Source organism: Rhinoderma darwinii, chromosome 5 (genome assembly GCF_050947455.1).
Source record: "Rhinoderma darwinii isolate aRhiDar2 chromosome 5, aRhiDar2.hap1, whole genome shotgun sequence".
In the NCBI taxonomy this organism is placed as follows: Eukaryota; Metazoa; Chordata; class Amphibia; order Anura; family Rhinodermatidae; genus Rhinoderma; species Rhinoderma darwinii.
In genome coordinates, this window is record NC_134691.1 from 22,652,585 (window position 1) to 22,665,289 (window position 12,705).

A 12,705-nucleotide genomic window follows, 5' to 3' on the forward strand; every position below is an offset into this window, starting at 1 on the left:
TAGGGTGTTTTGTCCCTGGCTGGGAGTCATCTTGCTGCAGCAAGAAACTGCTTAGCCTGCAATGGTGACCTAGGGTCTATTCAGATATAACGGTTGAGGTGCGCGGCAAGAACAGCAGCGTCTGAATAAACCCTAAGAAAAGCTAAGCCCTGTCCCCTTTCAATGCTCAAGCAGATCCTAAATCAGGATGTCTGAGGGTAAATATTCGTCACCATCTGCCCCATTGGCTGTTGCAGCAGAAGTGTGCAGTGTTTCAATAGGACAACATGCCCATTGCAATATTAGGGCTTATTCACACGGACGCATGTGAAGGGTCCAATGAAAAATAGAAAATTTCCTATTTTCTTCCGTTTTCACGGATCCCTCCATAGACTCAAGTCTATGGGGGTCCGTGAAAACAGGACCCACACTGGTGCATCGCTGACGTGAAAAATTGCAGTTTTTCCCGTCTGAGTTTCTGAATAAGTCCTTATGCTCACAAAAACTCACATAGTAAGACACAGTAGCCCACAAGTGTTGCAGACTTATCGCATTGCAGCAATTGTTGGATAAATGGGTACAATGTAACACGTACTCGCTATGTGGTACCTCATCCCGCAGTGCTGCAAATGTCACTATAGTAGGACGCCGGCCACTGTCCATACCAGTGCGATTGACGTCCATCTCCTAGTTTCTCCGCTACGTCTTATAGGGACGCGCCTATATCAGCTGTCCGTGATTATTAAAACCTGCTCCGAGCCACAACTTACCTGAGCAACAAGTTTCTTTGGATCCTGTACATTTGTGAAGGTGTTTGCTTTTTTTGGATCCGTCGCGGACTGTTTCCGGACTCTGCATTGCTATCTGCCCTGTATCTGTCTTATCGTGTTGCATGAATTCTGCCAGCCCGAACCTTAGCTTGTAAGACCGCGCTGCTGTTTATTCTGGTACCGTGCTTCAGGAGCACCACCTGCAACCAGTCAACAGTTGCTATTGGAGACTACTCCATGGATGAGAACTGGGGGTGCCCCGCACAAAGTCTATACCCCTGAGAGGGGCGCTTTAAAGTGAAGATTGCAAAATCCCTTAGATCCTGCCCTGATTTAGCCCTGGCAGTGGGTATGAGGCCTGACCATGACACTCACGGTCTCTCCTTGCCCTTAAATTGTAGCTAAACGTTTGACAAACTTCTGACATGTCATAGTGATATGTCAGAAGTTTGGATTGGTGGGGTCCGAGCACTGAGACCCCCACTAATCGCTAGAACGAAGCAGCTGAAGGTCTCGTGTAAGCGCTCAGCCGCTTCGTGTCTGGTCGGCTTTTTCCGGAAATAAATGTATCTGAGTACGGACTCAATAGAAAGTCTATAAGCCTGTACTCTGCTACATCGGCTTTCCGGAAAAAGCCGAACAGACACGAAGCGGCTGAGCGCTCACACGAGTGCTTCAGCTGCTTCGTTTTAGCGATTGGTGGTGGTCTCAGTGCTCGGACACCCACCAATCCAAACTCTTGACATGTCTCTATGACATGTCAGAAGTTTGTCAAACGTTTAGCTACACTTTAACTAGTCTCCCAACAGACATCGATCACGACACAACTAACAACCTGTTCACAAAACCATTTTAATTTGTAAAATTAACAACTCCATTAAATTGCAGGTTGACTTTTCTGTTTGCATAAAATTTTCCATACTATAAAATATAAAAACAAAGCACTTACAACAAAACATGTGTATTACACTGTACAAAAATATTTGCATATAGACCATTGATCCCTTCAATGCCATTTTCTATTTCTGCAATGTTATTACACAATTAGGAATTTCAGAATAATGAAACATGTGCAATATAATGTATGCAAAATTAACCATTTACATATCGGTCCGATACTCAATACCAGCTCTTCACGGAGGCAAAGAAATGAATGCTGTAAATCCAAACTGGCACAGAGGGCGAAACGCGTCGGGTTGTTGCTCAGGCACAATACTAGCTGAAGCAGCCAGTATCAAACATAGAACACTTAAAAGGAAGATTACAGGCATGTCGGAGGCATATGGCCCCAGGACGTTAGAACAGTAGTTATATAAGACAGGCTAGCACAGACATTCTGGAACGTAAGGCTTGGACTGATCCTCCTGAACTTATAGGAGAACCAGTCTTATAAATATTACGTGTTGGCAATGGGTGTCTATAATAACCCGATCCCGCTTCTGGTTGCGCCGTTAGTGATGCTGCTTCTCATATTGAACCCGCTGTTATATCAACTCATCTATTGCGATGTGTCCACAGTTTAGGGCTAAATAAATAATTGAACCACCGACTACTGACTATAAACAGAAGGGAAAATTATCTGTCCATAAATTAAAATAAAAGGAATGCTTTATCCAGAGAAGATGGCTCCAACACGGTGTGGCGTTCTTAATGTTCACCTACATCAAATCATTGGTTCCTTTGAGAATTGTTTCTTATATATATATTGATGCACATGAAGGCGTCTGTGGTTCTGTAATGATTCAGATAATAGAACAAGAAGATCAGTTTGCGTCTCCTTTTTGCTTTCAATAGCATCACAGAGCGCAATTGTGGAGCGGATCTGATCCAGTGCCCGGGTATGAGCTGGAAACCGTCATGCCATCATTCTTCTTGTATAGATTAGGGTCATTATGGACCAGTTGTTGCTGGTTGGGACCCGAATCTGAGGTGGCACCATGATGCACTTCTTTGACAATTTTGTGTCTTCTGTGGCAAAGTTAACTGTTCAGTGTCTGAGTTCAGTAGACCAGGTATTTCATCTCTGAGTATATGAGAGGGAAGATGACGAAACACGCTCTGTAGAGGACGGCGCTGCTGCGTATCAGGGCGCGAGGCTTGGTCAACCAGGGCTCAGACTTGAAGCAGAAGTAGACGGCGTAAAAGGCGACAGCGAAGAAATGTCCAATAAGTAGCGTGGGTCTGGGGGATAATCTGCAGGAAGAATTATTGGATGTTAAAGGTGTTTTCCAGCTTCTGACAACTGATGACCTATCCACTGGTTCGGACATCAGTACATGATCTGTGGGGGTCCGACACCCGGGCCCCGCACAGATCAGCTGGTCCGGTGCCTCCGTGCACCGGACGTACAAGCCGGAGGCAGTTGGCTCCGGCCACGGAATAGCGGCCGAGCTGCAGTTCTGCAGTACGGCCGCTATGCTATGTACGGAGCCAACTGCTACCGAGCTCCGTCCATAGCATTATTTGCCACAACATCCGGTGCCCGCAGGCCACCGGAGCGGCTTATTGGTGCAGGGTCCGGGTGTCGGCCCGCAACGATGACATACTGATGACCTATCCGGTGGATAGGTCATCAGTTGTCAGAAGGAGGACAACCTCTTTAATAATAGTTAGGGTTTAAACTATATATACATATATTATACATGGATACAATGCCCCTAGTATTTCATGATGATGCAGTCATATTATTGAACATGTCAGCATGCTCTCCATTCAATAGGTCGACTACATGTGGCTTAAATCTACAACTCTCAGCATGCCCTGGCTGCTTGTGGTGCTACTGTTACGCAGGGTTCCCACGCAGTGTAAACGCTGCAGAATTTCTGCAATGGAATTCTGTGCGGAAATTCCGCAGAAGTTACAGTAGCAGCAAAGTGAATAAGATTCAGAAAATCTCATGCACACGCTGAGGAAAAAAAAGGAACGAAAGTCGTGCGGAAAGTGTTCTGCGGTGCGTTTTTCAATTCCACAGCATGTTTGACCCATAGTCATCAATGGGGAGCAGAAATTCTGCAACACATTTATGTTGTTGCGGTTTTTACAGCGTATACGCAGCGGAAACACAGTAAAAACCGCTGGAAATCCTCAGGCGCACATATAGTTTGCTATAACCCATGTTTAACACAAAATACGGTGCGGATTTCTATGACCGCTATACCAGCGTTTTTCTACAGATTCTGTTGCAGTAAATCTGTAGCGTATTCTGTGTGTGGGAACATATCCTGACATCATGTGGCTTTACAGATATAATAGAAATACAAATCCCAGCTTGCTGTACACTCTACGGCTTCCCGCTTACTTGTCGTGTGTGTACGGAAATTGGGGCATTGAATATCATCACTTACACAGACAGAAGTCCTATGGGGCCGGCGACACATTCTCCTCCAAGCTTGAAGTAATTGAAGCAGGCTCTTCTGAGCTGGTACAGGGAATCTGAGAACAAACAACAGCATATTAGAGGAAACATTTAGGGTACAAACACACACGGCGTAAACACTGTGGATTTTCAGCAACGGAAATATTGCGGAAAATCTACAGCATATCACAGTAGCAGCAAATCTCATCCTCACACTGCGGAAAAATGCAGCCGGAAAAACGCACATAAATTGACCTGCGGTGCGGTTTCTTCAACCGAAGAATGTCAATTAATGTTGCATATTCGGAGCTCTTCTGTTGCGGGTTTTCCCATTGAATTCAATGGGGTGCTTAATCCCGCAACAAAGGTGTGTGTTGCGACATTTGCGGCGGAATCACATCGATTCCGCCGTAAAAGTCACAAGTAAGAAAAAAAATAATAAAGTTATACTTACCCACAGTTCCCTGCTTCTTCTCCAGTCCGGCCTCCCTGGATGACGTTGCAGGCCATGTGACCGCTGCAGCCAGTCACAGGCTGCAGCGGTCACATGGCCTGCAACGTCATCCAGGGAGGCCCGAGAGGACGTCAGTGGAGGGAAGGGGTAAGTACATGTGATAATTTACGCTTGAAAAAACGCACCAGTGTGGTGCGGGATTTCGAACGGCATTCACTGCGGTGTTCAGGACGGATATGCTGCGAAGTTTGAAGCAGTGTATCCGCCCTGAATACGCTGGGTCTATTTGTACCCTTAGGGTGCTGTACACACTGCGGCCGTGCATCGCAAAACTAAGAACCGCGCGGCATCTACCGCAGCACAGCCACAGCGTGTACGGGCACCCTTAAGCACTTGACACTATGTGTGAACCCAGCATAACGGGTCCATATTACGGAACTGTAGGCACTCTATGGGGCACTGTATTCTCCTTCACTAGGAATGCCTGAGTAATATGACATGTGATGGAACATGCCACAATTCTTTTTCTCGCAAATTCTCCTGGACTATGTAAGACAAAAAAAAATACAATTGGAGGTATAGTACGGGCCCATAGCGTTCTACGAATGTTGTATTACAGATCTGTACAACACATGAGCCCTTATGCCAGCATCATCCTAATAAACAGGTAGAAGGCGATATATAAAGAGCACCATGAAATGGCATTATTTACTGGCTGGATAAAGACTCCGCTGGGTTTGAGAGCTTTTTGGGAACGTGACTTAGAACGTGATGTAAGAAGCACTTTGCCGGGTCTCAGTATTGCATCGAATGAGTTAATCGGATTTCGTTTCTTTGCATTGTCATGTTTCCTCCTTGGCCGGAGAACAATGTCTGTTTTTATTCCTAATAGGTCAGTGTCATGGGTCTTATTACAGTTTCACTTACCATCAGTAGCAGCAAAGAGCTCATACAGAGCCTGGGCGAGAACATTCACTACGAAAGAATGAGACTTCTTCCTCGACCAGTAGAACTGCCGTTTGGCCTAAAAAACATTAAGGAACAAGACGTCACTATATGAGCACTAAGAAGATCATCAATTTGTCCTCGATTTTTTTTCAGGCAGTTTAGCAAAAAAAAAAAAGACAAAGTATGACCATGGCCTTAGGCCCTGTTCACATGGAGTTTTTTTGCAGGCAGAAAAATCTGCCTCAAATAGCACCGCGAAAAACGCTTTCTCTGCCTCCCATTGATGTCAATGGGAGGCCAGAGAGGTAAACGCCCGGAGATAGGGCATGTCGCTTCTCTTTCCCACGAGCAGCTTTTTACAGCTGGCGGGGAAAAAAAACGCCTCTGCCTCCCATTGAAATCAATGTGAAGCCTTTTCGGCAGTTTTTTGGTGCGTTTTCCGACGCGGTTTTCCCCTTTAGGGTCCATTCACACATTGTTGTTGAGGTGCGGTCAGAAACACATCCGAAAACCGCATGCATTTTTAGCGTGATTTGGTGCGTGTTTTGATGCGATTGCATTTTTTTCATTTTTCTGCAACACAAGAGATGGAGAAAAAAAAGGCATATTTTTTCTTGTCCAACAAAGGATTGTGGGAGCCCTGACAATTCCCGGGATCCTTTGTAGGGGATACATATTCGGCTTGTTTCACAATACATCACGTCTCTCCATACACCGGGTCACTCTGCTCCTGGTGACCTGGCATTGCTAATATAATGGTAATGTAATTTAGGCAGTTATGAGGCTAGATCTCCCTAGTCTCACAAAGGATGCTGGGATTGCAGACTGCCCCCATCCTTTGCAGGGGATAAATAAGATAACCCCCTGCTGAGAGTTCAGAAAGAATTCTAAAAAAAGATGGCAAGTCCCTTTAAAAATGTGTTTCTCACCTGCAGTATTTGTGAGTGTTCATTCAAATCCGGCAGATCCTGAAGGAGATCCCTCCAAATCTTCACATCGTTCAGGACGACGCTCATTCCACCGCCGGTCAGCGGATGCCTCATGTTGTAAGCATCTCCCAGGAGCAGGACTCCTGCACCCCAAAAACACAAGGGATAACGGTTTCAGCTTTTCGTTGCCATATGTCATCACTGATACCATTAGGAAGCGGGTCCACACACCGGGGTTCATTTGTGTCTGCCTGAGTCCAGCACTAGGGGGAGCTCACTGCATACAGATGTATACTAATAATAAATCCATATACAGTGAGTGATGTAAATGAGATACAGCAGCACAAGCAACAGTGGTATTGACCATTGCAACCAATCAGATTAAACCCGTTTTCTAATGTCACATTGTTCTATATATGACGAACACAGGGTCTATACGGCATCCTGATCGCCAGTGGTAAATGTGCCTCGCGTTGTATTCTTACCTTTTTTGTTGACAGGTGAAGGTGGGAGGAAGCTGGCCGGCATTGTCCTCAGTCGGTCATTTTCAACAGCGTAATGAAAAGGATCTTTCAAATGTTCTGCAATAAAGTAATGTCAGGTCATACGAGTGTTTCGGGCTACACAGCGGCATTGACCTAGTTCTGGACCAAATTAATCCTTAACGGCCCTCTAGACAGGGTCAAAGAAAAAATATGTCTGCTAAAATCCAAGAGTGGTGATGATGTCCAAAACCCCATAACCTATTATTTTAAGCAGGCCAGGAGGAGAAGACATCAGTAGACACCAGGGGAATATAAAGAGTGGGTTGTGGGTGAAATTTCCGCCTAATTGTCAAAGTTTTTCATGAATTTCTCATTTAAAGAAACAGAACAATTTAAAATAATACGAGACTTGAGGGTGGGAGCTGAATTCAACGGTCAGAAATCCTGTTCCTTTTACGCCCATGTGGGGGAAGGGAAGTGACAACTGCTCTGAGCGCATTCCTGGTCTTAGGCCCCATGCACATGAACGTAAAAACGCCCGTAATCACGGGCCGTGATTACGGCCCGTAATTACAGGCCCATGGACTTCTATTGGCCACGGGTACCTCCCCGTTTTCTTACGAGAAGGTGCCCGTGCCGTTGAAAAATATAGAACATGTCCTATTTCAGGCCGTAATTACGGCACGGACAGCCCATAGAAGTCTATGGGGCTCCCGTGATTACGGGTGACTATGTGTGTGCACCCGTAATTACGGGAGCGTTGCTAGGCGACGTCAGTAAATAGTCACTGTCCAGGGTGCTGAAAGAGTTAAACGCTCGGCAGTAACTGTTTCAGCACCCTGGACAGTGACTACCGATCACAATATACATCAACCTGTAAGAAAAAAAAAAAGACGTTCATACTTACCGAGAACTCCCTGCTTCTTCCTCCAGTCCGGCCTCCTGGGATGACATTTCAGCCCATGTGACCGCTGCAGCCAATCACAGGCCAATCCCAGGCTGCAGCGGTCACATGGACTGCCGCGTCATCCAGGGAGGTCGGGCTGGATGTCGAAAGAGGGACGCGTCACCAAGACAACGGCTGGGTAGAAGGGGCTGCCGACTAGTGCAGTGCAATTTTGCAACGAAAACGTGCCCGTAAATACAGGTGGAATACGGGTGACCAAGGACCCGTATTTACGCCAGCATTTACGGAAGGAAAAAAATACGTTCGTGTGCATGAGGCCTTGCAGCTGTGGTTGTCACTGTTGAAGGGGTTGTATGAGACAAACCTGAGGGTTGTGTCTGATATTGAAGCTCAAGTGAATGAGGCCGAGTTGCAAAATCAGAAACGTTTGCACTAAAATCAGAAGCCACTTCTGTAGATTTATTGTCGGAGGGTTAACAGGAGGGGCCGTGTCCCGCTATGACTGTCTATGACTCATGGTCCTCACCCGGAAGCTGTGGCAGGATTTTCTCCAACATATACTCTTTAAGATTCTTTGGCATTTCTCCCCGGATGTCGACAAGGACCCGAGTCTCATTGGACGATATCTGGTAGATTAGAACAGGACTGGGGTTGGCGAGAACAAGCTCGGCGTGATTTGCCTTAAACTGCGGGGAGTTCTGGAATTGGAAATAAAGAGAACAGTTGTTCAAAAGTGACATTTTCTTAAAGAAGGAGATCTACAAAAGGGTTAACCTAATTGAGAGAGTGCCCACTGTACAGCCCCCAGACCGAAATCGGCTTATCAGCCCTCTGCTATCTGGTATAGGGGCTGTACAATGGGCTCTCATTCCCCATATGGGACTTGTGCCTACTAGTTACAGTTATTGGCATCTTGTACGTGCCCCTATTAAACATGTGCCAGTCTTATTGTAAGCGCACTTTAACGTAAAATCAACACAAGACAGAAGATATCGACGGCGTCCAAGGGCTGAAGAACTTACCTTTAAAATACACCCCACAAAATGGGAGGACACTGTGACCTGTCCGGAAATGAGATCTTTTCTAAACTTGGAGAAAACTCCATCAGCAACGACTGTAAGGGGTGCACGGACTTCCTGCAAAATATATATTAACCGTCAATGTGCTGGGAGTAACACAAGGAGCCACAAGGAGGAGGCTGATCGCTCCCATCTCCAGGTGAAGCATGCGCTCATAATGCCGAACAGTGTTCCTGTCTTGTGTATTTGTAGCACAATTATGCGGTTGTGAATATGCCCTAAGGTTTATACCTATATAGACATGTAACGTATAATCTATTGAATCTCCCCCTACACCAGCCCCACAGCAGTGGTTTCGATAGATAGATAGATAGATAGATAGATAGATAGATAGATAGATAGATAGATAGATAGATAGATAGATAGATAGATAGATAGATAGATAGATAGATAGATAGATAGATAGATACTCATATTTTTCACTCTGAACATATTCTGTGTGAACATGGCATTACAGTAAATATATTTTTGTTCAATTCAGTAAACCCCCACCTACCTTCACATCTCCGGTTTCTTTGTCCCTGTATTGGACTCCTAGAACGGTGTCATTTTCTTCAATTAACTGCAGAACGGTCCCCTCAATAAACTGCGTGCTGGAAAACAAGCAACAATTGTCCTGACTGTGGTCCCTCAGATATAAGGTCATGTCTGTGAGGTGAGTACCAGACAGGGACATGAGTATAGAACAGGAGCTTGAGTCAGAAGTATTGCAGTGTATTATAAAATCGATGACACGATCGCATAGTAAAGTCCCAAAGTGGGACTAAGAAATAAGTAAAAAATTGTTTGATAAAGTTAATAATAAACAAAAATGAAAAATTCCAAATAAAAAATATTAAAAAAACACTTTTTCCCCTTACAAAATGCTTTATTATGAAAAGAGCTAAAAAAAACTTTAAAAAGCTACACATAATTTGTATCACCGCGTCCGTAACGACCCGCACTATAAAACTATTACGTTACTGAACCCACACGGTAAACGCCAAAATAACTAAAATAATAAACAATGCCAGAATTGATGCCTTCTTACAGCTACGTCATCAAGGCCCAATATAGGCTGGTCACTAAGGGGTTAAGGACACACCGCATTTACTCGGCGCACTTACTTGGGTTCTGCCATCGCCATCTTACGAAGCCCCATGATAAAACGGCCATGATGGAAGGCCCGACCGCACTGCAGCTGCTTCTCCCCGTTCACAGGGTACGGGATCTCCACTTCTGCTTTACTTTCAATATCATGGACCACATAACCATGAACCACATGGGCATCCAGGCCTTCAACTGCATCTGCAAAAAGACCATCATACGAGCGTCTTCAGGAATGATGAGATAAATTTAGGATAGAAACTTTGTCAACAGTTTGCATTATGCAATGGAGTGCAAGGAAACAGTCAGCATGGAGTTTTCTGAGCTCCAGCACATCAATCAGCTCTTACATATATGCAGGAATGTTCCTACTAAACTTCCATATATTAATGAATCTGTTAATGGGAAACCTTCAGGAAAAATGACTGGCTACTGTATGGAATTATACGACATAAGCCGAATGTTAGGCCCTGTTCACACTGTATTTTTTGGACACTATTTTGCAGTGGAAACCGCGACAAAATACTGGAAAAATTGCCTCCCATTGATTTCAATGGGAGGCGGAGGCGGTTTTTCCCGCGAGTGGAAAGAAACGCTTGCGGGAAAAAGAAGCGACATGTCCTATCTTGAGGCGTTTTCCACCACAAAACCCCATTGAAATTAATGAGAGATGCAAAAAACGCCGCGAACAGCCAACACGTTTTTTGACGCGTTGTTTGGCACAAAAAGCTGTGGGTTTTTTCCTTTGCCTGTTGAAGAGGTAAAAACCACTTAAAAAAAAAGGAGCTGATTTTTACAGGCAGAATTTTCTGTAAACAGGGCCTTACTGTCCACGACGGCAAAATAAGAACTGAAATGGGTGAAAGATGTCGATATCGCACGAAAAGAAAAAAGTGCTATGAAGATGATCTTTTTTTCTTGATAAAGATGAAGGATGGTGTTTTGAACTGACAGGTTTCAGGTCCGGGTCTAGGTCTATGTGGGCGCTTGAGCAACAGTCACAGTTGGCCCCATGTCTACCTGACCCTCTGCAGAGAACAAGTTTACCCAGATCTTTCATGGGATCCGAAGCCCAGTGGGTCCTGTCATCTGTCCAAAAAATGCCTCCCAAGAAGCGACATGCCCCATCTTCTGGCGTTTACATCTCTGACCTCCCAATGACATCAATAAGAGACAGAGAAAGCGTATTTCACAGCATTTTTGCCCGTGGCGCTCAATGGGTGCGAGCGAAAAATGCCATGATAAATGCTTCGAAAAACGCGGAAAACAGCGTGCAGGCAGATCAAAATCTGCCTGCAAAAAACTCAGTGTGAACATACCCTAAGGCTGGGTTCACACGACATATTTTCAAACGTAATGTAGACATTTTACGCCTCGAATTACGTCTGAAAAAATGGCTCCAATACGTCGACAAACATCTGCCCATTACTTTCAATGGGCTATACGATATTCTGTGCCGACGACCTGTCATTTTACGCGTCGCTGTGAAAAGACGGCTCGTAAAATTACAGCTTCGTCAAAAGAAGTGCAGGACACTTCTTAGGACGTTTTTGGAGCCGTTTTCTCATAGACTCCAATGAAAACCGCTCCAAAAACGGCCGTAAAAAACGCTGCGAAAAACGCGAGTTGCTCAAAAAACTTCTGAAAATCAGGGGCTGTTTTCCTTTGAAAACAGCTCCGTATTTTGAGACGTTTTTGACTCTACATGTGAACATACCCTAAGGGTATGTGCACACACACTGATTACGTCCGTAATTGACGGACGTATTTCGGCCGCAAGTACCGGACCGAACACACTGCAGGGAGCCGGGCTCCTAGCATCATACTTATGTACGATGCTAGGAGTCCCTGCTACTCCGTGGAACTGCTGTCCCGTACTGAAAACATGATTACAGTACGGGACATTTGTCCTGCAGAGAGGCAGGGACTCCTAGCATCGTACATAACTATGATGCTAGGAGCCCGGCTCCCTGCACTGTGTTCGGTCCTGGACTTGCGGCCGAATTACGTCCGTCAATTACGGACGTAATTAGTGTGTGTGCACATACCCTAAGAGTGACATCATTTTCTGCTGTCTTCTGGGGACCCCGTGGTGGGGAGCACTGTTATACGCTGTCAATCTCTGCAGTCTATGGGTTGTCTATGGGCTGCTGACTGTTGTGATCTAGTCTGTAGTCTGCTGACTGTTGTGATCTAGTCTGTAGTCTGCTGACTGTTGTGATCTAGTCTGTAGTCTGCTGACTGTTGTCATCTAGTCTGTAGTCTGCTGACTGTTGTCATCTAGTCTGTAGTCTGCTGACTGTTGTCATCTAGTCTGTAGTCTGCTGACTGTTGTCATCTAGTCTGTAGTCTGCTGACTGTTGTCATCTAGTCTGTAGTCTGCTGACTGTTGTCATCTAGTCTGTAGTCTGCTGACTGTTGTCATCTAGTCTGTAGTCTGCTGACTGTTGTCATCTAGTCTGTAGTCTGCTGACTGTTGTCATCTAGTCTGTAGTCTGCTGACTGTTGTCATCTAGTCTGTAGTCTGCTGACTGTTGTCATCTAGTCTGTAGTCTGCTGACAGGCTGTAGAGTAGCTCAGTGGATTTTGATCTCCTTGTAGCTTCGCTGCTCTGGCTGAACATTTCTTCTGCCTGAAATACACTTATATTACGGAATTGCATAACTTTACGTGCCCTAATATATAACTTTTCCTAACTTCTACATAATAGTCT

At 45.2% G+C, this 12,705-nt stretch overlaps 1 protein-coding gene across 1 annotated transcript in view; it reads right to left on the minus strand.

Annotated features, from left to right (window-relative positions):
* Positions 1-1,599: 1,599 nt before the first annotated feature.
* SQLE (squalene epoxidase) overlaps positions 1,600-12,705 on the minus strand; it is a 15,013-nt gene continuing 3,907 nt past the window's right edge. Inside the window, exons 3-11 of the mRNA XM_075825746.1 lie at positions 10,013-10,193; positions 9,403-9,499; positions 8,850-8,963; positions 8,354-8,525; positions 6,921-7,016; positions 6,436-6,578; positions 5,486-5,582; positions 4,094-4,181; positions 1,600-2,942 (exon numbers count right to left, since the gene is read on the minus strand). Coding sequence (XP_075681861.1) covers positions 2,750-2,942; positions 4,094-4,181; positions 5,486-5,582; positions 6,436-6,578; positions 6,921-7,016; positions 8,354-8,525; positions 8,850-8,963; positions 9,403-9,499; positions 10,013-10,193 — 1,181 coding nt within the window. The 3' untranslated portion in view covers positions 1,600-2,749. The remainder of the gene's footprint in view (positions 2,943-4,093; positions 4,182-5,485; positions 5,583-6,435; positions 6,579-6,920; positions 7,017-8,353; positions 8,526-8,849; positions 8,964-9,402; positions 9,500-10,012; positions 10,194-12,705) is intronic.